Source organism: Lepidochelys kempii, chromosome 11, assembly GCF_965140265.1.
Source record: "Lepidochelys kempii isolate rLepKem1 chromosome 11, rLepKem1.hap2, whole genome shotgun sequence".
In the NCBI taxonomy this organism is placed as follows: domain Eukaryota; kingdom Metazoa; phylum Chordata; order Testudines; family Cheloniidae; genus Lepidochelys; species Lepidochelys kempii.
This window is the reverse complement of record NC_133266.1, coordinates 9,278,987-9,302,981: the sequence shown is the minus strand read 5'-3', so window position 1 is coordinate 9,302,981 and position 23,995 is coordinate 9,278,987. Positions and strand designations below refer to the sequence as shown.

At 44.8% G+C, this 23,995-nt stretch overlaps 1 protein-coding gene across 1 annotated transcript in view; it reads left to right on the top strand.

Moving 5' to 3' along the window:
* CLASP1 (cytoplasmic linker associated protein 1) overlaps window positions 1-23,995 on the top strand; it is a 267,087-nt gene that overhangs the window by 188,101 nt on the left and 54,991 nt on the right. Inside the window, exons 25-31 of the mRNA XM_073305074.1 lie at window positions 9,058-9,161; window positions 12,031-12,054; window positions 13,030-13,274; window positions 17,720-17,783; window positions 19,747-19,910; window positions 21,184-21,262; window positions 23,522-23,665. Coding sequence (XP_073161175.1) covers window positions 9,058-9,161; window positions 12,031-12,054; window positions 13,030-13,274; window positions 17,720-17,783; window positions 19,747-19,910; window positions 21,184-21,262; window positions 23,522-23,665 — 824 coding nt within the window. The remainder of the gene's footprint in view (window positions 1-9,057; window positions 9,162-12,030; window positions 12,055-13,029; window positions 13,275-17,719; window positions 17,784-19,746; window positions 19,911-21,183; window positions 21,263-23,521; window positions 23,666-23,995) is intronic.

Sequence of the window (23,995 nt, the reverse complement as noted above, 5' to 3'; positions counted from 1 at the left end):
CTGTAAATTTAAAATGTTTGATCTGATAATGCATCTCTGAAAGATAGTAGGAAACTCGTAACTACCATCCGTCCACTTCTAAACATAAATATAGAAACAATCAAGTTTTCAGTTCATCACTTGACAAAATGTTTTTAATTAAAAAAAAAAAAACCCTCCTATTTTCCCATTGCTGATCTCATCCTGCAGCCCCTTAATCAGACAAAAGTTGGATTTAATTCAAGTTGGAGTTTTGCCAGAGTAAAGACTACAAGTTTGAGCCCTTAAGAGATTAATTCAAATAGCACAAAAATCATTCTTTTGGGACAATTACACCTCTCTCTAGTTCTTTGTATAACTTAACAATTTTTTTTCTCTATAATTGAGGTTTGCAAGAGAGTTCTGTACTGTAGAATTTAAAATGTAAATGTTAAGGTGTGTAAACCAGCATAATTTTCTTATATTTAATTATTTCCCTATTAAGTGTTTGCACTCAGATAATCTTCTGAACGTAATACTTTACATCTGTTGCATAGAAGGATGCAATACATTTATACCACATACAAATGATCATGTTTCTTTTTGGTCAAAGCTTTTAATGGATAGAATATTTTTCCTCAGTTAAATATTAAATACAAAAAACCTGTTAAAAAATCCTTGACTTGGTCCCTTTTGCCCACTGATCTTGTATTGTGTATCAACCAAATGCCGCTTAAGTACACCACAGATGGGCATACACATATGCAGCTTGACCCTGCACCATTTATGCTAATAGGTTTCCATTTATTTAAATGGTAACATTTGTCGGACCATTCTCCACTAAGACAATATAAATGTATGTCCTCTGGAAATTAGTCTGTTCATGAGTCCAGGCATACCCATGAATAAATACACAGATCATGGCTCTGGGCACCAGATTGCCCCAAGTAGCTCATGTCATGGAAAGATCTGCAGAGCAGCTTTTCCCTGTTTATAAGTGGAGCCTGGACTAGGGTACACTACCTTCATTCCATACTCCCTCTACTCTAGAAAGTCTTTATGAACAGTGTGATGCCAGAATTTGGCCGATGATAGGTAAGTCCACTGCCCCTGTATCCAGTGCTTAATTTGTGCTAGGGCTGAGTCCTAGCACCTTTAGGCTTGGTAGTTCATAGCCTCGCCACTTCTGGGCTTGCGCCCTAGCACCTACTTACTTGAGCCCTGGCACATCTTTCATTACAAATTAAATGCTGCCTGTGTCTGATCCCCCTCGAATACCTACTACTGTATGCCTTTGGCTGACAGTATGTGTTTTATTAGTAAGAATAATATATGTGTCTGCAGTTAGCCATTTGCTGGGTTTTTGCTAAATGACATTAATATGCAAAATCCTGGGAAATGATAAAGGACGCCAAGCAATATTTTGGATGTAAATCACATTTTGGGCCCAGTGCTGTTCACATTGAAATCACTGGGAGCTTTTCCATTATATTAAAGGGTTGCCACCTTTCTAGTTGCTGGTAACTTGATCCCCGAGGCTCTCCCTGCACCGCTGCTTCTTCTTTGAGTGCTTGCTCATGTCAATTCCATTCTAGGTGTGTGCACGCCCACATGCACGGCTGTCAGAGATTTTTGCCTTAGTGGTATCCGTAGGGCCAGCTGTGGCACTCCCTGGAGTGCCGCGCTCATGCCACAATATATCAAGTGCTGCCGGCCCTGCACCCTCTCAGTTCCTTCTTCCCACCCGTGGTGGTCAGTCAGAGTGCCTCTCTCCCTTGCTTTGCAGGTGGCCAGTGGTTTCTTTCCTGTTTCAGCCTTGTGCTTCCAGTTGTAAATATTTCTATTGTTTCTTAGTTAGTAGTTAAGTAGCTGTTAAGTGTTCAGTTAGTTAGGTGGGGGCTTTGCCCTGGGCGGGGCATGCCCATTCTCTGGGTTTTAAGCCCTGCTCCATGCGTAACAGGCCTATGCCTGTTAGTGAGCCTCACAATAGTTGTCTGCAGTGCCCTGGGGAGTCCCACATGAAGGAGCGTTGTTGCGTCTGTAAGAACTTTCGTCGTCGGACACAGAGGGAACGCGACGTACGTCTCGGGCCCTCCTGATGCAGGAAGCCAGCTTGGTCTGAAACGACACCCAGCGCTTCAGCCTCGGTGCACAGCGCATCTCTGGCACTGTTCCCATCCCTGGTACTGAAAAAGGAGCTGAAGAAGATGGCACTGGGCAAGCCTGATAAAGGCACGCTGGGCAAAGAACCCTGTTTGGGCCTTACAGCCACTCCAGACCTGCACAAGGGCTCCACCCTGGGGGGTGCCTCCCCCCGAATAGACCTGCCACCAACTACGGCAAGTGGTACAGGGTCAAAGCTGATGGGTTGGTCAACGCCTGCTCAGCTCTCAGCGCCTGCAGAGCCAAGGGAGCTCTTGCTGGTGCTGGCACCACGTTCGGCAATGGAACTAGCTAAGGTGAGGGCAAGCCCACCAGTAAGGCCTTGCACAGGATGAGCGAGCGCCACTGATCTCCAGAGCCAAGGCAGAGCCCTAAGTCGCCATGCTCTTGGTCTCTGTGCCCCAGGTCTCTGACCCATCGTTACCAGTCATCGGTACCACACTCCCGGTTCCTGTCTTTGCGCCAAAGCTCTCCCAGGCGTAGTCGATCCCTTTGGCACCAATCCACGTCATGTTGCTGACACCTTGACTTTGAGGCCACTCCCCAACACGATGCTGCTCTCCCTACTCCTGGCACCAGTCAGAATGCTCCTGGTCACCGGTGGCGATGGTTAACCGCCAGACCCAGGCCTGGACAGCCCTTCCGTGGTCACTGGAGGGCGACGACTTATCTGGATTGGTGGCACAGTTTAGACCCTCACCCAGGCTGCAAGGGGACTGGGCCCTGGAGGGAGCATCTGCGGCATTGGGGCTGGCCTGGCAGCAGCCAATGGACGAACTAATGGACTTATTGGAATGCCTGGGGGGTTACTGTTATGCTATTGCCCCACTCTCACCAACCCTCGGTTGCCGCATCAGACAGGCCAAAGTCTGCGCCCGCAGCACCGCCGGCACTGGGTTCAATGCAGGATGTTCTGGTGATCGTCGCGGGTGAGGAGCCGGTGCCCACTCCAAGGCCACTCTCCCCTTCGTGGGAAGATGCCAGAAGGCCTCCCCTGATGGTCCAGTCATCCTCCTCCTCCTCCCTGGACGAGGCGGTGGTGGGGCCCTCCACAGCTAGCCATGCTGCTCCGTAGCGTGGCTTTGAATTTGGGCCTCAAAGCAGGGGAGATGGAGGAGCTGACGAACACATTGTTCAGTGTGCTCTTGGTGGCCACCTCAGCCCGAGTTGCACTCCCGGTGCATGAAGGGGTCTTGAACATTGCCAAGTTGATCTGGCAAATCCCATCCTCTATTCTGCCCTCATCTAAAAGAGTGGAGAAAAAGTACTTCATCCTGGCAAAAGGGTTCGAATACTTATATACCCACCCACCACCAGGATTGTTGATTGTGTCTGTGGCCAATGAAAAGGGTAAGCAGGGCCCCACCAGTTCCACCCCCAAAAATAAAGAGGCTAAGCGGTTGGCCTTGTTTGGTCGCAAGATTATTCGATGGCCAGCCTCCAGTTTCAGGTGGTGAACCACCAGCCCTTCTTGGGCCGTTACAGTTTTAACGTGTGGGACTCCCTCCTCAAGTTTAAAGACTCCATAGCTCAGACGGTGGCCCAGGAGTTTGCAACCCTGGTGGAGGAAGGCACTGCAGCAGCTCGGTGTTCCCTCCAAATGGCCTGGGATATGGCCGATTCGGCTGCCCGGGTGGTCACCTCAGTGGTGGTTATAAGGCGCAGTTCCTGGCTCCAGTCCGCAGACCTGTCCCAAGAGATGCAGGCCTCTATTCAGGACCTCCCATTTGATGGTGTCGGTCTGTTCTCTGACCAGATGGATGCGCGGTTTCACGGCCTTAAGGACACATGGGCGACTCTCCGCTCTCCGGGGATGCACACTCCTCAAGCATTAAGACAGCTGTTCTGGCCTTCTGCAACCACAACAGCGGCAGCCTCGTCAGTGACCTACAAGGAGACGGGACACTGGGTTTAGCCGCCGCCACCCGTCATTGTCTCGCTCCCCTGCACAGCCTAGCCCGGTGAAGCATCAAGGGGGCCAGAAATGCTCATTTTGAGGGTGCACCTGAGAGTGACGCACCAGCCATCTGCCCGGATCCTGCCCGCCCTTTCCTTGACCGCCTCTCCCCTTCTTCTTGGCCTGGTCCCAGGTTACGTCAGACCGCTGGGTCCTGGACAGAATCACTTGGGGCTATACCCTGCAATTTTTGGACACCCCTCCCTCCCGCCCCCCTTCTTCCCTGTCCCCCTTCAGACCCTTCTCATGAGCTTTTCCTTGTTCAGGAGGTTGAAAAGGTTCCTTAGGATATGGAAGGAAGAGGATTCTACTCCTGATACTTCCTAATCCCAAAGGTGAAAGGGGGCCTCAGGCCCATTCTGGCCTAAGTGTCTGGCCTCAGGCCCATTCTGGTCCAAGTCTCTCAAGAAGTTGATGTTCCGCATGGTCTCCCTGGCCTCCATCATCCCTCCCCTGGATCCAGGGGACTGGTATGCAACTCTCGACTTAAAGGACGTGTACTTCCATGTCTCCATATTCCCAGGACACAGATGGTTCCTGCGCTTCATAATGGCCAGGCGACACTTTCAGTTCACAGCGCTATCTTTTGGCCTGTCCTATGCCCCCAGGGTGTTCACGAAATGTGTGGAGCCAGTGGTGGCTTACCTCAAACATCAGGGGGTCCAAATCTTTCTGTATCTCGACAACTGGCTCACCAAGGGCAGATCTCCAGAGCAGGTGCAAAGGAGCCTCGATCTGGTGCATTCCACCTGCAGCGACCTGTGCCTGTTGGTAAACACAGAAAAGTCCACGTTAACTCCAGTCCAATGCATAGAGTTTATTGGGACAGTCCTTGACTCCACGCAGGCCAGGGCCTTCCTTCCTGAGGCACGTTTTTGGGCCATGGCGGACTTAATCTCCCACATAAAAGCCCACACACTCACTACAGCCCACACGTGGCTGCGTGCTGTCTTTGTATGAGGCTTCTGCAAACGTGACTGGCCTCGGTTTACACTCCCAGCAGGCACCCCCTAGACCAGGGATCTCAAACTCGAATCACCACGAGGGCCACATGAGGACTAGTACATTGGCCCGAGGGCCACATCACTGACACCTTTCCATATAAAGGTACAAAAGCCCCCTGGCCCCACCCCCACTCCGCCCCTTCCATGAGGCCCTGCCCCTGTCCCACCTCTTCCCACCCCTTCCCTGCCCCCTTTCCAATCCCTTCCCCAAAGTCCCCACCCCAACTCTGCCCCCTCCCTGCCCCTATTCCAACCGCTGCCCCACCTCTTCTCCACCTCCTCCCCTGAGCGTGCAGCTCCCCCCTCCCTCCTGGAAAGCACTAAGCGCTGCCGAACAGCTGTTTGGTGGCAGGAAGTGCCTGGAGGTAGGCAGAGGAGCAGGGACGCAGCACGCTGCGGAGGGAGGGGAGCTTGGCGGCCTGCAGGAAATAACTCCGGAGGGGTGCGGGGAGCTTGGCGGGCCACAGGAAATAACTTCAGGGGGGTGCAGGGAGCTTGGCTGGCCACAGGAAATAACCCATTTTTTTGAGACCCCTGCCCTAGACCAAGTAGTCACAGTACCACGCCATATCCAACTGTCATTGGACTGGTGGCGGGATCCCACATCACTGCTGCAAGGACTTCCCTTTGTGTCTCTGACCCCATTGCTCACCCTGGTCTCAGATGCTTTGGATCTGGGCTGGGAAGTCCACCTGGGCCAGCTCAGCATCCAGAGTCATTGGCTGCAACCCGACCTGGCCCTCCACATCAATGTCAGGGAGCTCAGGGCAGTTTGGCTAGCCTGTCAGGCTTTCTTGTCCCATCTGAAGGGCAAGGTGGTGCAGGTCCTGATGGACAATACCACTACAATGTATTACATCAACAGGCAGGGTGGCGCCAGGGCTTTAGCCCTTTGTCGCAAAGTGTTCAGCCTCTGGGACTTCGCATGAGGAACGCCATTCACCTGGTGGCCACCCACCTGTCGGGGACCAAGAATGTCTTGGCAGATCGCCTCAACAGAACCTTCTTGTCTCACCACGAATGGTCACTCCATCCAGAAGTAGTCAGCCTGATCTTCCGCAAGTCAGGGACTCCCCAGGTGGACCTGTTTGCATCCAGGCAGAACAGGAAGTGCCATGTGTTCTGTTGTCTGCAGGACAGGGACAAGGGCTCCCTGTCGGATGCTTTCCTGATCTCCTGGTCGGGAGCGCTGATGTACACCTTCCCGCTGGTGCCCTTGATCCATACGGTCCTCCTGAAGGTAAAGCAAGACAAGGCCAAGGTCATCCTTGTGGCCCCCTTGTGACCACGTCAGCACTGGTTTGGCATGCTGCTGAGTCTGTCGACAGCTACCCCCCCCCGCAGCTGCCTCTTTGGCTGGATCTGCTGTCCCAGAACCACAGCAATCTGCTGCACCGGAACCTGGCAGCACTGCACTTGACATCCTGGCTTCTGCCTGGCTGAGTGGGGAGGAGCAGCAATGTTGCGCCAGTGTCCAGCTGGGCAGCAGGAAGCCCTCCACCAGGGCTTTGTAGCAAAGTGGAAGTGTTTTACGTGTTGGGCTTTGGATCGTTGCATCTGTGCAGAGGAGGCCCCCCTGCAGGACATCCTGGACTGTTTGCTGCATCTTAAGCTCCAGGGCCTATCACTATCTTCGGTCAAGGTGCACCTGGTGTCCATGTTGGTGTTCCATCCTCCATTTCGATGCAGGTCGGTCTTCACCCACCCTGTAATGGCATGGTTTCTGAAGGGCCTAGAGCGCTTTTACCTGCATGTTCAGGATCTGGTACTCCCTTGGGACCTGAATCTTGTGCTGTCATGGCTCCCCCCTTCAAACCCCTCACTTTCTGTTCTTTACTGCTTCTCTCCTGGAAGGTCTCCTTCCTAGTCGCCATAACTTCGGCCTGTCGAGTGTCTGAAATCAGAGCGCTAATGTCTGAACCACCTTACACGGTTTTCTATAAGGACAAGGTTCAGTTGCATCCACACCTGGCCCTTCTGCCCAAGGTCCTCTCCCAGTTCCATACTGGTCAAGACATATATTTGCTGGTTCTTTTTCCTAAGCCCCATGCAACAGATGAAGAAGGCAGGTTGCATACCCTGGATGTCAGGCGCACTCTGGCCTTTTACATAGACAGAACGAAGCCATTCCTTAAGTCAACGCAGTTGTTCGTGGCGATCGCAGACAGGATGAAAGGTTCCCCGGTGTCTGACCAAATAATATCATCGTGGATCACTGCCTGTATCTGCTACTGCTACGAGCTAGCGAAGGGGCCCCCGTCGCCGATAGTGACGGGTCACTCGACTAGGTCCTTCCTCGCTCAGGTGCTGATCCAAGAGATCTGTTGGACCGCGACCTGGTTGTCTGTCCACACATTGGCTTCACACTATGCTCTGACCCAGCAAGCTCGGGATGACACTGGGTTAGGCAGAGCTGCACTATAAGCTGCACAACGGTGAACTCCAAGCCCACCTCCATTGATACTGCTTTTGAGTCACTTAAAATGGAATCCACATGAGCAAGCACTTGAAAAAGGAAAAACGGTTACCTGCCTTTCATAACTGTTGTTCTTCGAGATGTGTTGCTCATGTCCATTTCATTACCCGCCCTCCTGCCCCTCTGTCGGAGTTGTCGGCAAGAAGGAACTGAGAGGGCACAGGGCCAGCAACAGCTAGCCGTATGGGTACCACTAAGGCAAAAATCTCCGATGGCGTGTGCACACCTAGAATGGAATGGACATGAGAAACACATCTTGAAGAACAACAGTTACGAAAGGTAGGAAATTGTTTGTTTTTTCCTCCCCAGGCCCTGCCCCTGCTCCGCCTCTTCCCTTGAGGCTCCGTCCCTTCTCAGCCTCTTCCCCACGGCCCGCCTCCCTCCCCACCTCTTTCCCTCAAGGCCCTGCCCCCGTCACTTGCTCCTCTTCCCATCTCCCCCAGCCACTCGCTAGATCGTCTCAAGGAGCTGCCTGCAGGTAGGAGGCAGCCCCAGCTGAGTTTGTGCTGGTATGGGTTAATGACTCAGCGCTTCCCCCTGCTCCACAGTAACCAGACTTTTGGTTCGGGGTGCCATTTAGGGTTGCCAGGTCCCCTTTACGACTGCACTTTCCAGTTGAAACCTGGCAACTCTAAATGGCATCTGGACACAGAAGCCAAAAAGCAGAGTGTTCAGGTAAAACCCAGATGGGTGGCAACCCTGATCAGATCCTTTATTTACTTGCAAAAGAAAGAAATTGTATGTTGATTTATGATACAGTATTGAGGCCAAGTTTCAGCCCAGGGCAAATTTAAGCCTGTTCCTCTAAGAGCCATTTAACAACAAAAGTGAGGTTGGAACCACTTCAGAGATGATCACACCATAGATGTTTCTTCCTTTTTATACGTTCTTCTTCCCACATGAGAGGAAAAAACTCAATTAGTGGTTAGTCAAGTCTTGAAACTTAATATGTAAGATCTCAAGCCTTTGATTTCAGTCAAATGACTCTTGTGAGTAGGGGCTGCTCAAATGAGAGAGTTGCAATATCAGCACTTAATAGAATTAGTGAGTAATGGAACTGTAGACCCGATTCTGCTTCAGAGAAGTCAATGAAAGTTTTACAGTTGATTTTGATAAGAGGAGGATTGGGCCTCATATATGTGTGACTCATGAAACCAAAATAAAAGTAGAAAAGAGTAAATTTAAAAAGAGAGAGAGAGAGTAAAATAAAAGGAAAAATAGATTCCTTTCCCACCCATCTTGCAACAGGAAAATATGCCTATGAAAATCAAACATAGTGTCTCTGGTAGCTTAAGTACTGGAGTTTGTTTGTAGTATTTTTGTTTTAAATACCATAGCGGCAAAATGTGTCAGAGTGACGGATAAAATAACATTTAATGAAATGGTACTGTGGGTTCCCGAAGCCTTTCGTTGGGGAGTTCCTGGCCAGACACCTTATTAGGATTCAGAGTGAATGTGAATTCACTTAACAGTCTCTTTCAATGTTGTCTTTTGTGCAGACCGGTTTGGACTTGGACAGCCAGGCAGGATGCCTGCTTCTGTGAATGCCATGCGAGTCCTGAGCTCAAGCACAGATCTGGAGGCTGCTGTGGCTGATGCACTGGTAAGAGGAAAAATACAAAATGCTACCGACACCAGAAAGTGGCTTAAAGTTACCTGTACGTATGTTCTCTTTTTTAATAGCCGTTGTTTTAAATGTCCCAATGTCTGACACTGTGGCGATGTTTGATAATTGCGTTTTGCATTTGAATGTATTGGCACCGATGCTACATTTCATTGTGGAAGTTTGTTAATCCTCATCAGTTATTATCCAACAAGCAGAGATGCTTTAGTATCACTGATGAGGAATAGGTTAAATCAGCCCTTTGTCTTTAATCTGATTTTTGAGGAGGGTATCCTGTGAGGTGCTGAGCACTAGAGGGAATTGAGGATGCTCAGTGCCTGGAAGGACTGGGGTCCTAACTAAGCCCCAGACAGTAAATTACATGGGGATGTTTTGGGCAAAACCCTAAAAAACTTGGCTCCTGTCTGCTCTATGTGGACATTAGATCCCATTGCAGTTTTTTTGGGATTTGCACCAGTGTCTCTGCCCAGTATTTCTGGCACTTGGTTGAACACTTTGAACAGCTAATGGCTTGGCTTATCTCTAGTTCAATATTAGTGTATTAGTCACTCTGTAAAACTGAAATGTGTTTATTTACTGTGCCCCTAGAAGCAAAGGCAATTTGTTTTGTATTTTCTTTCCCAATCTCCCTTGATTTCCCTTATCCCTGCTGAGTTATTTCCATTTGCAAGCATTAGCTAAAATTCTCATGTATTCCTGAATCTTATTGCAGTGAAAGTTCTCCAGTGGCAGAATCCAGCGAATTTCTGCTGTTCATCCAGAAACCATACATTAACCTTTTGCCACATTTACCTGATTTTTCTGCATACGTTTTTCTGATTTTTCAAGGGAAGGCAGAATGAGAGTACCAATCACTGTGCAGGGTAATGTGGGTACAACTTTGTCCTGTATGTTATACAGGATAATTCTAGAGTCCTAAGCTGTTGGGATGATGAAAGGATTTCTTGAAGTATTTGATGCAGGGTTCTCAAACCTTTCCATATTGTGGACCACATCCCCATAGAGAAAGTGTCTCAGGGACATCTCTTTCCCCATTTGCAAATGGGCAGACCACCTCCCCTTTTATTCACTATTACTCAGACTGTTTTCCTCCCTATTTGTGATCACATAACAACTCCAAATCATCACAGAGCACCAGCAACTTAATTTGAGAACTGCTGATCTGATTTAAGATCCCTCTTTCAGAAAGCTTCTCTTTTTGCGAATACAGACTAACACGGCTGCTACTCTGAAACTTACATGAATAAAAGGAGGACTAGTGGCACCTTAGAGACTAACCAATTTATTTGAGCATAAGCTTTCGTGAGCTGTAGCTCACGAAAGCTTATGCTCAAATAAATTGGTTAGTCTCTAAGGTGCCACTAGTCCTCCTTTTCTTTTTATTAATGTATGAATTCAATAGAATGTAGAAATAAGATGTTAGAATGTAGGCTGTGCCATTGCCATCAGAGGTCTAAATAATTGTGTTTGTTAAGCAAATTAAATACGTTGTGGGCCAAATTTTCATTTTGGTCTCCGAGGTTGAACGCCAATACAGTCACTCAGAATTGTCCTTTTAAATGTTTCATGTGTTTTACTAGATAACATTACTCCACAAGATACAGTATTCCCTATACTTAATATAGGGAAGTACAGGGTAAGGAATATGGCATATATTGTAGTAACATCATCAAAGGCAATCCTGGAAAGTTTTAAGGGCAGTCCCTGTGTATCCTTTTACCCTCTTCCACTTTGAGGCTTGTTAAGTTTGAAAAGCATCAGTATATAATATTCTCTTTCCAGAAGCTGTGACTTTAAAATCTAGCCTGATCAGAATCTGAACTTCTATTGCTGCAAGGGACCCACTTCATCCTGTAGTCCCCCTCCTCCACAAGCCCCCATTCTGCTCTTCTCGCTCATAGGCTCTTTAGACAATCCTTTCACAGCAGGCACTTTACAAAGCCAGTTCTGGCTTCCTTGTGGGAGAGCCGTGCAATGCCAGCTTCTATCCACCCCCCTTGTATACAGAAGGAGTATTCTTTTCATTGTGTTAGGAAAGGAGAGGAGCTTCTCCAAAGATGGCGTTATCCCAATAATCAAGTTTGAACAAAACACTGTGGGTCAATTTCTGACCTCTAGTACATATGTGCAGCTCCCATTGATTCCCATGTTCATGTGTGAGAACAGAAATTGACCCAGGGAGGCAGACTGTATGTCCAACTGGTCATACTTTGAATCTATATACAGTACAACTTTGAAAATCTCAAATAACACGTGAAACCTTTGTGTAACTGGGATTTCAGATGCCAGGGGAGCCGGCCAGCTGGCTTTAAACAAGCTGAGCTTCAAGAGACATCCAAGGTATTTGTACAGTTCCAGGAGCAAAAAAGAGATATTGGTTAATTGGAGTTTGGTTAAATGAAGCTATACTGTATATAATTGTTTCCTGGCATTAGAGTTTCTGTTCAAGACTCTGTAATATGTTTCCTTCTTTAATGGACAACTGACAGTTTCAAAAATTGGTATTTAGTTAGAGAAGCTTTCCTGAAAGGTAAAACACAGAGATGGTGTATGTAGATCTACAGCTGTTAGAAGCCATTAGGAAAGGTATAATCCCGATCCTATATTCTTTATTCAGGTAAACTCAGTATTGGGAACTTTGTCTGTTTTAGGAGTATGGCATAGGAGCAGCAGTAGGAAAGTAAAGGCAGACATTATATATCCATTTTTCTTTTCTTTTGCTTTAACTGTGTTTTTAATTTGCTAGGACGCATTTGCTGTACGTTTTTGTTGCAAGAACAATCCCTCATAAGCTTCTGACATAATTCTCTGTGCTTTTTCCCACCCTTCAAAATTTTCCTGCCTACAGCTGTTAGGAGACTCCAGGAGCAAGGTACTAGTGCTTTCTTGACTTTTTATTTCTACTTTCCACCTTTTTTTTTCCTGTTGCAAAACCCCCCATGATGCTGCAATCGAGCTGATTCATAACAGCTCAACCCTGAAGTCCTAATGAAAGCAAAAATCTCATTGGCTTTGCAAATACAACAACTGCAGGATTGGGCCCTCAGAGAGGAATTCTGTAGCAATCATCTAAGCCCTTTTCTGTTATGTTTTATAGTCACTCGTATCCTGTTAAGGTTTGTTCTAGTGTTTATTCCATAGGGTTAAATTTGGCACATTGTCAAAATTGTGCTGATATTTCTTGCTAAGTGTTAAGGCTAGAATTTTCTAAGGTGCATAAGGGAATTAGGCACCCCAAAGCCATTGGAATGAATGGGATTTGGATGTCTGACACCCCCCCCCCCCTCCCCAGGTGCATTTGAAAACCCTAGCCCAAATTACCACACAGGGGGCCAAAATTGTGCTTTCTTGTAAAGCAGTATGAACCTGGAGTAACTTCACTGACTGCGGTGGAATTACCGTGGATTCACACCAACGTATGACAGAGCAGAAATGGTCCTTTAGCTCTTTTCTCTCTCGTTATTATATCATCAAAATGTTTATTTGCAGAATCACCTTCATGTTTAATGACTTTGCTTGAAGTAAAAAGTGTATTGTCAATCTCTAACCAGGGAAATGTTCACTATTTTCATTAAAAGCAACACATTATTTCATTGTTAGCTAACATTTCTATTGGATCATTTATTGTGTTTTGTTGGAGCATCAGTCACATGTGTATTCCCTTCAAAATCAGTGGGACTCTTCTTGCTAGAGTGAGTAAGGTAAACAGGCTGGTGCTCCGGGACATTTTACCACCTTTGTGCCACTATAACAATAACCTCAAACTACCTTCAGGTAGAGCATCCTTTCCTCTGCTTTAATATAACTATAAACAGTTTACTTAATGTGGATTTTTTTCCTCCTCCAGAAAAAGCCAGTGAGAAGAAGATATGAGCCGTATGGGATGTATTCTGATGATGATGCGAATAGCGACGCATCGAGTGCTTGCTCCGAACGCTCATATGGTTCCAGGAATGGAGGCATTCCACACTACCTACGACAGACTGAAGATGTGGCTGAAGTCCTAAACCACTGTGCCAGTTCCAACTGGTCAGAGAGAAAAGAAGGGCTCATCGGCCTTCAGAATTTATTGAAGAGCCAGAGGACACTGAGGTGATCTTCCGAGCTTTGTAATGGTGGCCATTAGTGTTGCGTTGCTGTGATGCAGTCAGAATTCACTATTTTCTCTCATATTGTGCTGACACATGTTGTCTTTCATAAGCCTTACACTGCCTCTGGGAGCAAGCCTCCCCGACCTGGTGGACAGACTCACGCTAGCTTCTCTCAAGGTAGTGCATTAAAGAAAGTGAGGTGGACATTGTGGAGGAATGGTGGCTCAGGTTAGCAGCCAAAGTCCAAGCCCACCTGACTCTCTGGGCCCGAGCTTGGATGGCTAGCCCAAGAGGTCACACCTCCCACAATGTCCATACGGCTATCTTCAACACACTGGCTCGAGCAGAGCTAATGTAACTCTGTCTACCTATGCTGGAAGACATGCTCCTAGCTGCAGTGTAGCCATTCCCTTTGAGGCCTGGCCTGCACTAGTATTTTTCAATAGAGCTTCTACCATTGCCACTCCCCTGGTGGTAGCCATGTTGGAACAGTAGTATAGACAGGATACAAGCTCATTTACCAGTGAACACTTCTCTCAGCTTGTCCCCATCTACCTGAGTACTCCCACTGCTGCTATCTGTGGCTGCGCAATGTTGAGAGATTCCTGCCAAAATGCTAATGTTGATACAACTAGAGTGTGCTACATGAAGTGAGCTGTAGCTCATGAAAGCTTATGCTCAAATAAATTGGTTAGTCTCTAAAGTGCCACAAGTACTCCTTTTCTTTTTGCGAATACAGACTAACACGGCTGTTACTCTGAAACCTACAGTTTTCACATGTGACTCAGATATTTCAGGAAGTTTAGCTTCATACCTTATGTATGTGCATTTGATCACAAACTACATAGCAGCTTTTCAGTGAAGCAAATGCTAGCCACATACAGTGAAAGGAAGCAATGTGTTTGTGTTAAAAATGGGGTCAAGTAGCGCTGTGAATGTTCCGTATGTTAGAAAAATGTATTTGTCCCTGCTTACAGTTGTTATAGTGGAAATTGTATTTGAGCCTCATATAGACAATGCTTATAATGGGGTAGAAGAACGTTTGTAAGAATATGAAGTGTTCGGACTGACTGAGATTTCGTTTAAGATAAAAGTATTTGTAAGCAAGTTGTTTGCATGTGGCTTTATTCTGGACTTGCTGACTTGCAGAGAACATGTTAACAAATAGTTTCCTTTAAAATAAAATCTGCTCTTTGGAATATTATAAACAAGTGTTTTAAGTGCATTTAGAAATGGCAATTGTCTGGGTAACAATTCCGCAACCTTAGCTAGGCAGAAGGGTAAGTGTTTCATTTAAGGGTCTTTTTCAGTTGCTTGTAAGTTTTGTTGTTGTTGTTCTTATTAGCAGTTTAAGCAAAAATGTGTTTGAGAACAGTGCTGTGTTCTGACTGATAATAGAGAGGGTGGAAAAAATACGCTTTTACCGTTGGAAAAAGATTTTCCAATCATTTATTTGAACATGTATAGAGGCACCTCAGTAGGAAGTGTTAGGAAGTTTACATATGGAGGCATAGACTCAAGGTTACAGATGTATCTTTTCATGGTCTGGTAAAAATTTTTTAAACTTGGCCATTTCGTAAGGGTTTTAAAATGTGCTTCTCCCATATACACAGTTTTTTGGTATACCATAATGCAATGGTTCTCAACCTTTCCAGACTACAGTACCCCTTTCAGGAGTCTGACTTGTCTTGTGTACCCCAAGTCTCACCTCATTTAAAAACTACTTGCTTACAAAATCAGATGTAAAAATACAAAAGTGTCACAGCCACTATTACTGAAAAATTGCTGACTTTATCATTTTAAAATAAATTGATTGGAATATAAATATTGTACTTACATTTCAGTGTGAGACTTGAGCCTTGTCTGAAGCCAGAGCCCTACTGTACCGGGCTGAAGTCTGTAACTTAGCTTTGTGGGGCACGCTGTGGTGTGGAGCCCCAGGCAGTTGCTCAGCTTGCCACCCCGTAACGCCGGTCCTGCACTTACGACTCCCCCAAACCCGTCCTGTGACCACTCTGGGGTCATAATACCCAGGTTGAGAAACACTGATCTAGATGAGTTGATTACCCCCTGAAAGACCTCTGCCTACGCCCAGGGGTACACATACCCCTGGCTGAGAAAGCACGGACGTAGTGTGTTTTTAATGAGGATCTGATGACAGCCCATTGGCACCGTGTGTGTGTGTAAAGGTTGGATAAAATTTTGATTTTGATACCTATGTGTATGGGGATGTGATCTGTGAGGGCATATATGGTGTCAGTGAGAATCCAAAGGAGGAGGCTCTGGGAACACCAAGTGATGGAGATTCCCTGGTTGTGTAGCTCTTGCAGGAAATCATTGTTCCTAGTCCTGGTGGTTTGCAGTGTATGAGACTGTACTACTTCCACCGTTCCCTTAGGCTAGCAGGACTTTCTTGGCTCTGATCCTGGATATATTATAGACCAGTACCAGGGCTTGCATCATCTTAATTTTAAATCCCTACATTACATTTTTAAAATTGTACATTATTTCTAGTTCTGCTGATGTTTATATTTGCTCCTAATTTGTAATTTTATCCTCTCCAGGGTAGTTCAGGGCTCTTCTTAGATTGATCAGCTGATGCCTGCTTGAGTAATTTGGACATATAGTCCAAAGTGTTCACATGGCGTTACTAGGACAGTAGTAGGTACAGTAGTCCAAGATGCAAGTACCCAAGATTATTAGAGAATAGATTTTTCAAATTAAACACAGTGTGATTTGCTGCATCTTAATTTATATAACAAGTTTAATAAGGGAGAGGGTATTTTACTCTTCTGAACTTACTGGTTAAGGGTCCTTTTTCAAACCCCATTCAGCAAGGAGTACTGATCATGCGTAAGGCTACGATTTAGTCACTGGTGTTTTTAGTAAAAGTCATGGACAGGTCACTGGCAATAAACAAAAAGTCACGGCCAGTTACCTGTCCGTGACTTCTACTAAAAATACCCCAACTAAATCTTAGGTGCTGGGGAAGGATGGGTGGGGGTGGGGTGCTCCAGCAGATGCTGCTGCTCTCGTGCAGAGGGGTGCTCCAGTGGTCACTGCAACCTTAATCATGCGTTATCTTCAGTGGGCATTCTGTGTGTGCAAAGGTTGTGGGGTCTAAGGTGGTATCAGAGTTTCATTATACTTACCCATCCTAACGGTTTCTTTACAATTTTCTAAAGTCCTTCTTTTATAAGCTCATCCTGATTAGATCTACTGGATATAGCTGGGGCCAGCAAGTCCCTCGAGAAAATATTGTTGAGCTGTTCGTTTTAGTTTGGCACCCATATTGTTACATTAGGTCAGTGTGCCTTGAAAATAGGGAAGTTCAGAATAGCCGTCCTTCTCTATTCCTTGTCTGGAGATAAATTTCATTAGGGAAATAAAAAGGAGTTCATTCAGAGGGAGATGCAATCCCCATCAGGTCAGGCGAGAGTTGTAGGACAGTCACTTGGAGCTTTTTTTTTGTTTCTCTGGAGACAGTTCAGTCTCCACACTGAATTAAGCTGACAGCTTGCTTTGGCAGTGTTACAAGGACTGCTTTCCTCTGCATCCAAGTCTTCCTTCTCAGGAGACTGTCATCTTTGTCGTATGTTCTTTTAAAATTTGTATCAGTTTTTATGCTTAGAATATGGTTATTTGGATGAAAATATCTATTATTTATAAATAAGCTACCTTTAAAAAAAGTCACACTATCGACTAGTAGTGTACCCTTCCCTACTCTTTGAGGTTTGTTTTGGTTTTATCTGCATGGTTGGAGATCTATGGACGAAACCCTTTTTGTGGAAAAGGAAGCCTATAATCCTGACCTGAACTGGAGTTCTCTGAAGATTAACTCTGCATTCACCCGTTTCCTCTAGTTTGAGAGGACAATATAACGTTGTCAAAAAAAACCCAGCATCCAGCCTATTCATTTGTTTTCATTTGTTCTTTAATCAGGCAAAACTCATTGGCTCTGCTGGCAGTTTTGCCTGAATAAGGAAAACAGATAAGGACTGTAGGGTTTGGGCAATATTCTTTGCAACATTTGAGATGGAGTTTTAGCACTAAAAATATTATGTAACTGGCTCTACCAAAGCAGGGACCCAAGGAGAATTCTGACCACAGAGAACTGTCTACTTTTTTGTTGTTGTCTTGGTTCACTGTTTGCTTATGCTGGCTATTAATGGCTTTTAGGAGCCATCCGACAATGCCCCCCATTGAAGGTACAATACACAAGGGCTCCTGGTGACGATGCCCACCACCCACACAAAAGAGCAAAGTGTAGGCACACATAAACAATGTAATTACTGTGGCAGCTATATGCTGACATAAGTTAGGTCAACCAGGTCTATTTTAAAAGATCAGATCTCAATCTTTTTTCAGTTTTCAACGACAGTTCTAGTCTACTCTGTTGTGAGTAAAAGATTTAGCTTTAACATAACGTTTTGTTGTGTGTTTTAGCCGAGTGGAGTTAAAACGGCTGTGTGAGATCTTTACGCGCATGTTTGCTGACCCTCACAGCAAGGTAATGCATTTTTGGCTTACTCTCTTTCATTACAACGTGTACAGTTATGTTGTCATGATCTGGGTAATTGTGTATTTGTGCCTGTGACCTCTACTGGATGGAACTGGAACTGATGACATGTATGTTACAGACCCTCCATTAGTTCAAGTGGTAGGGTTCTGTGCTTTTGGGCCTCAATCCTGCAAGTTGCTGGGAGTTGGATGCTCAGCCCCTTTCAAGGCACTTATCACCTTGCAGAATCCAGACCTTGGAAGAGAAGGATCTGGATTTTATTTCTGCTTCTATGGTAAGTGGGCATGATATGGAGCAAAGTGGCACTATGAAGCCCTAAATGGCCATGGCCTTCGTACAGTATGAATGGTAGTTTTATATGTATTAAGCAGCAATATGAAAGCTGTAGGGTGACCTTATATTGATAATTTTACGTTTAAAGCAACGTTAATCATATGAGCACTCCACCATCTTTGTAACACCATTCTTCCAAGCAGTGGGCCTACCTTTGCATAGACCTACCAATCTCTCCTTCTCTAACGGGGTCTTGAGTGCCTTCCAGGACACACACAAACCCCTCTCAGATGCTGTGGTACTCTGTCCATGCAAGCAGGGGCAGGAAGGTGTGAGAACAGAGGCGTGTATATCATCTCCTCCATTTTTTCTGAAAAAGTTAATACTGCTTGGGACAGATCTCCCCACTGGGGGATTTGGGATACGTTGTGGCCAGAAGGTTAGCTATTTATATACCCGATGAGAATATCCACAGTTATGTTAGAACGGCTTAAAAGAAATAATTAGGTTAATAAATCCTAGTGCTTCCGAGCATGTAGTAAACCAACACTAACTGGTGGGGGTCAGGCAGAAACTTCCTTTGTGGAGAGGTTATTCCATATGTGCCTACTGCAGACCTTCCTTTGAAGCATCTAGTTATGGCCACCATTAGAGACAGGACACTAGACTAGATGGGCCACTGGTCTGCTCCTGTCTGGCAGTTCCCGTGCAAAAGAGCTCAAAATTTTGGCTCTTAAAATTCTGTCCGATGTGGCATTGCTAGGGTCAGGGGTGACTATTTATGTTTGCAACAACATTTGCAATTTGTGAAAAGTTTTAGACTATTGTAACCTAGACCAAATTCTGCTCTCTGTTATAGTGGTGTAAATCTTGGGTAACTTTATGGACTTCATTGCAATTTGACTTCATTATGTATGACACAAATTTAACAACAGGTGAATTACTCCAGATTTCCACCAATGCTACTGAGATCAGAATTTGGCCTGTCGCTGCTAACTAGGGGCTCATCCATGCTCAATACATTTAGCATTTGGGAGGGGTTTGTGGGATTGCGCCATAGATATTGCAATGAATTGGGGAGGGGAAAAAGAATGAAGAGAAAAAAACATTCATTTCATAAATTCACAAAGGGATACACATATATACACGTAAAAAACAAACAAAAAAACCTAATTCTGTTATCCTTACTCATTTGAGTATACCTGTTGGCTTTAAAGGCCCTACTTGCATGAGTAAGGAGACTGGGTTTGGCCCAAGATGTATGATATTTAAAAAACTATGATTAAAAAAAAAAAAGAAAGATGTTGTAAAAGTTTTTATAAGCCATCTGTGAATCCACTGAAAAATTGCACCAGAGCAGTCAGCATTGATTCACTATGTGTACTAACGAGTGGTTTGTTTTGTTGCATGGCCTGCTTTGCGGTGGAACTCACAACAGAGAGTAAGTGTATTCATTCCCTCTTCCTTAATCTATTTAGTATGACATTTTAATACGGCACATCCTGGATGTTTAATGCCAGTGATTTCTAGTGCTAACATGTTCACTGAGAACATCCATTCATAAAACTGTCTATAACAAAATCATTTTAAAACCCAGATTTTTTGTAGACTTTCTCTTGTGATCATTTCTGATTAAAAAAGTAATTTCCCCCTTTTTAAAATTTGCATTTATTTGTAGGTTTTCAGCATGTTTCTAGAAACCCTGGTAGATTTCATCATCATCCATAAGGACGACTTGCAAGATTGGCTCTTTGTTCTCCTGACGCAGTTACTTAAGAAAATGGGAGCAGACTTGCTAGGATCTGTGCAGGCAAAAGTTCAGAAAGCTCTGGATGTAACAAGGTACAATATGCAAAAGTTCTAGGGATGCTTAAATCCATCACCTGTGGTGCACCTCCTAGGCCTGCTTTGTTTTATGGATGGACGTTTCAGAAACACTGCATCCCACACTTGTTTCAAGAAGTGGACCAGATTCACCCTGTGTCAATGTGGACTAACCTCCCAGTGAAGTTAGTCTGGATGTTCACCAGTATAACAAAGCAGATTCCAGTTCCCAATATCAGGTTAAAATAATGGACCAGATTTTCCTCTGAACTGCACTAGTTTTACATTACTTAACTCCATTGATTTCAATGGAGTTATTTCCGATTTACATTAATGAAAAGGAAAGCAGAATCATTTGTCATATATTTAAAACAGGGGCAGAAATCATCTTTTTGTTCTGTGTTTGTCCAGTGCCTAGCATAATGAGTTCCTGGCCCATAACTAGGACTCCTACGTGCTACGGCAATACAAATAATAATAATAAAAAAGTGAATATACTTACCTTGCTCTTAGCACTTTACATTATTAAAAGTGAAAGAACATTGAAATCTAATGTGCTTTGTTTCCTTGTGTTCCTATTTAAAGTTTGATTGCACTTTTTTGTTTCTCCCAGCTTGGATGATGAACACTAGTCATTTGTTCAGAAAATGAAAAGTGCCTAAATACTAAGTTCTGAGTTGTTCATGAACATCCAGCAAGTCAGTAGCAAAGTGAGGATAAGAACTCAGGTGTTCCTGCCTTCTAGCGTGCATATTCAATCCACTATAGCATGCTGCCTACCCAAGGATGTCACATGTACCGCATTTTCACACTCTGGTAGAGGTGGCACCATGAAGGGTTAATTTGTATAGGGCTTTTAAAATCCACGTGACAAGAAGGAGATGAGAGAGGGAAAGAAAATAGGAATCAATCATCAAAGCTCACTCAGGAAAAGATAAAACATGATCTGCTATAGATAAGAAAATGAAAGAGTAACGTAAAGTGGGGAAAGGAAGAACAGGGCAACAAAAGCAGGAAGGATCTACATATTGCAGGCTGAGTAGTTTTCTGTGAATATATTGATTTGACAGATCTCACCAGTGTTAATGAATAATTCGTTCAACACATTTACATTTGTGGTATTCAACCCACTTGGTAGCTGGTCAAACACAGGTGAATTTCACAGAATAATGTTTTAATATTTAAAGGCTATTTCTGTGATTTTTTTTTAGTGTTTTTTTTCTGTAAGTTAAATGTATTAAAATGTGTTTGTTCTAATAATAATGGAAATCTTTATTTCCTCTCTGAATAGAGATTCTTTTCCATTTGATCAGCAGTTTAATATTTTGATGAGATTTATTGTAGATCAGACCCAAACACCAAACCTCAAGGTAAGCAATGAAAACCTTTGCATTGTGACATAAACATGGTCCATTTAAATCTCAGGATGTTTTTTAAAACACTTCATCATACTTGAGTACCTAATATTCACAGGAAAAATAACTACCTGAAAGCACATGTATAATATGACACTTATAAAAAAACAATATTTTTGATGCATTTTGCAATAATTAACATGTACTAATACCTTTTGGTAAAATTTTCAAAAATGTCTAAGTTCCATTTTCAAAACTGACTTACCCTAAGTGCAGAAGGGCCAGATTCTGTAAGGTAGTTAGGCACCTAAAGATGTAGATAGGCACCTAGTTAGAGTTGCCAACCTTCCCGGATTGGCCAGGAATCTCCTGGAATTGGAATTGATCTTCCGATGGCTACTGAAACCAATCTGAGAGATTTTAATAGGCCGCTAAAAATCCAGTCGGTGCAGCGGGGAAAAGTCAGGCTCCCTACCTGCCCCTGGCTCCGCACGGCCCCGGGAAGCAACTAGCACATCTCTCTGGCTCCTAGGCACAGGGGCAGCCAGGGGGTGTCTGCATGTTGCCCTCGCCTTGAGCACCAACTCTGCAGCTCCCATTGGCTGGGAGCTGCGGGGGCGGTGCCTGCAGGCAGGGGCAGTGTGCAGAGCCGCCTGGCCACCCCTGAGCCTAGGATCTGGACATGCCAGTCGCTTCTGGGAGCCGCCTGGCCAGAGCCCGCATCCCTCACCTCCTCCCGCACACCAACCCCCTGCCCCAGTCCTAAGTCTGTTCCCACACCCAAACTCCCTCCCAAAGCCCACACCCTACACACCCTCCTGCACCCCAACCCCCTGCCCCAGACTCAGCCCAGAGCCCCCTCCCAACTCTGGACCCCTCAGCCCCAACCCCCTGCCCCAGCCCTGTGAAAGTGAGTGAGGGTGGGGGGGAGAATGGGCAGTGAATGGAGTGAGCAGGGTGGGGCAGAGGCGTGGCTTCAGTGAGGGTAGGGGTGTGGCAAGGGTGTTTGGGTTTCTGCAATTAGACAGTTGGCAACCCTACACCTAGTGGAGGTTTTCAAATGAGCTGTGGGGCCGAATTCCCACTGAAATCAAGCTGTTTTTGAAAATCTCACTTGGAAATCAATGGTGCTTCGGTTTCCTAAATGCCTAGGTCATTTTGAAAAATGGGATCTATTCTCCTAAATCACTTAAGTGCTTCAAAGAATTTATGCAGGGACATTGTCAAGTTATTAAGGTCCCAAAACTGAAGGAAAGTGGCAGGTTCTAGGAGCTTTCATAGGAATGCAGGTTTACTCTCTTCGTGGCAGATGAATCTTGTTAATTCCAACCATGATATAAATGGGTCTCTTTGGGACAGAGGTAATATGGTCTGGAGGAGAAACATTAGACTGAGATTTGTTTTGTTATCTGAGATACTACATTCCGTCAAAGGAATATGTTTGGGTGTGTGTAGAGAGTTCTGTGCAAGGTGGCTACTTCAAAGGTGAATGAACTTCAGAAACTCCAGGAATCATGTATTCTTTGTTTTGCATGCAGTAGTGCATAAGGTGTCTTATGAAAGGGAGGGAGAACACTGTTGCCATAAGTGGGAATTCAGGGCCTAGTGGAAACCCAACCGTGGGCATTTAAAAAAGTCTTAATTAAGGCAAGAGTCCAAAGTTTTTGCCCAGACGGACAATGCTACCCTGTACATGCGACTGCTAGGCTGCATTCTCTCAAGCAGTCAGTATGGGTGGAAGGTTCCTTTTGTTTCTGAAATATGACATGCAAATACATTTTATGGAATAGGTGAAGAAATAATTTTTACTTTTTACCAGCTCATAGCCTCTTGTAAAAATCCTATCTAATTTGTGAGAAAATTATAACTTTCCTGTTGGTGTCTTGCACAATCCTATACAATTTAATTGTATTCTATTTACAGAATTTTATAGATCGTCTATTAAATTCTGTAGGTTTTTAGAGTAATTTCTGTAAAACCCTATAGTTTAGCCCCTATTAAATTCTATAGGAGTTTTCCATAAAACTATGTATATCTTTCTAACAGATTTTCAGAAGGGTACTCTGTCTCCATTAGTCATTTACGTGCAGGATGGTGGTCTAGACCTGTCCAATGAGCTGTAAGATTGTCCAATTCATATTTCTTTTTCATTATGGGTCATTATAGAGCAGAGATGAGCTTACAAGTTTTATTTGGCACAGGATAGTTTTGAGAGATGTCCACTTTCCATCATCTCACCAACAAAGGATGACAATCTCCTTTTACATTTCTTAGGTAAAAGTTGCAATTCTGAAGTACATTGAGTCCCTGGCAAGACAGATGGACCCAACAGACTTTGTGAACTCCAGTGAGACCAGACTTGCTGTGTCTAGAATCATAACTTGGACAACAGAACCAAAGAGCTCAGATGTAAGAAAGGTAGGTTAGAATGATTGTTATTGCAAGAGGGACTGTTACCTTGCCTAAGGGCAATTAAACTAAGTCTGAAGACAACCAAAAATTGCATGGTTAGGCGATTTGTAAGGGTTTTTGTTTGTTTGTTTTCCTTCCCCTGTATCTATTTCTTAACGTTAATTAAAACATTTTCAAAGTGTAAAATTAGCTTTGTTTCTACAGTGTAACCATTGAGATAAAACTAAACCTTTGACAATTTGGGTTTATTCAATACATAAGTTTAAAAGAAATAAAAGGAAGTACAGTGAATGTGTGCAGCTCATTGCCATGGGATGTTGTGAAGGCCAAAAGTTA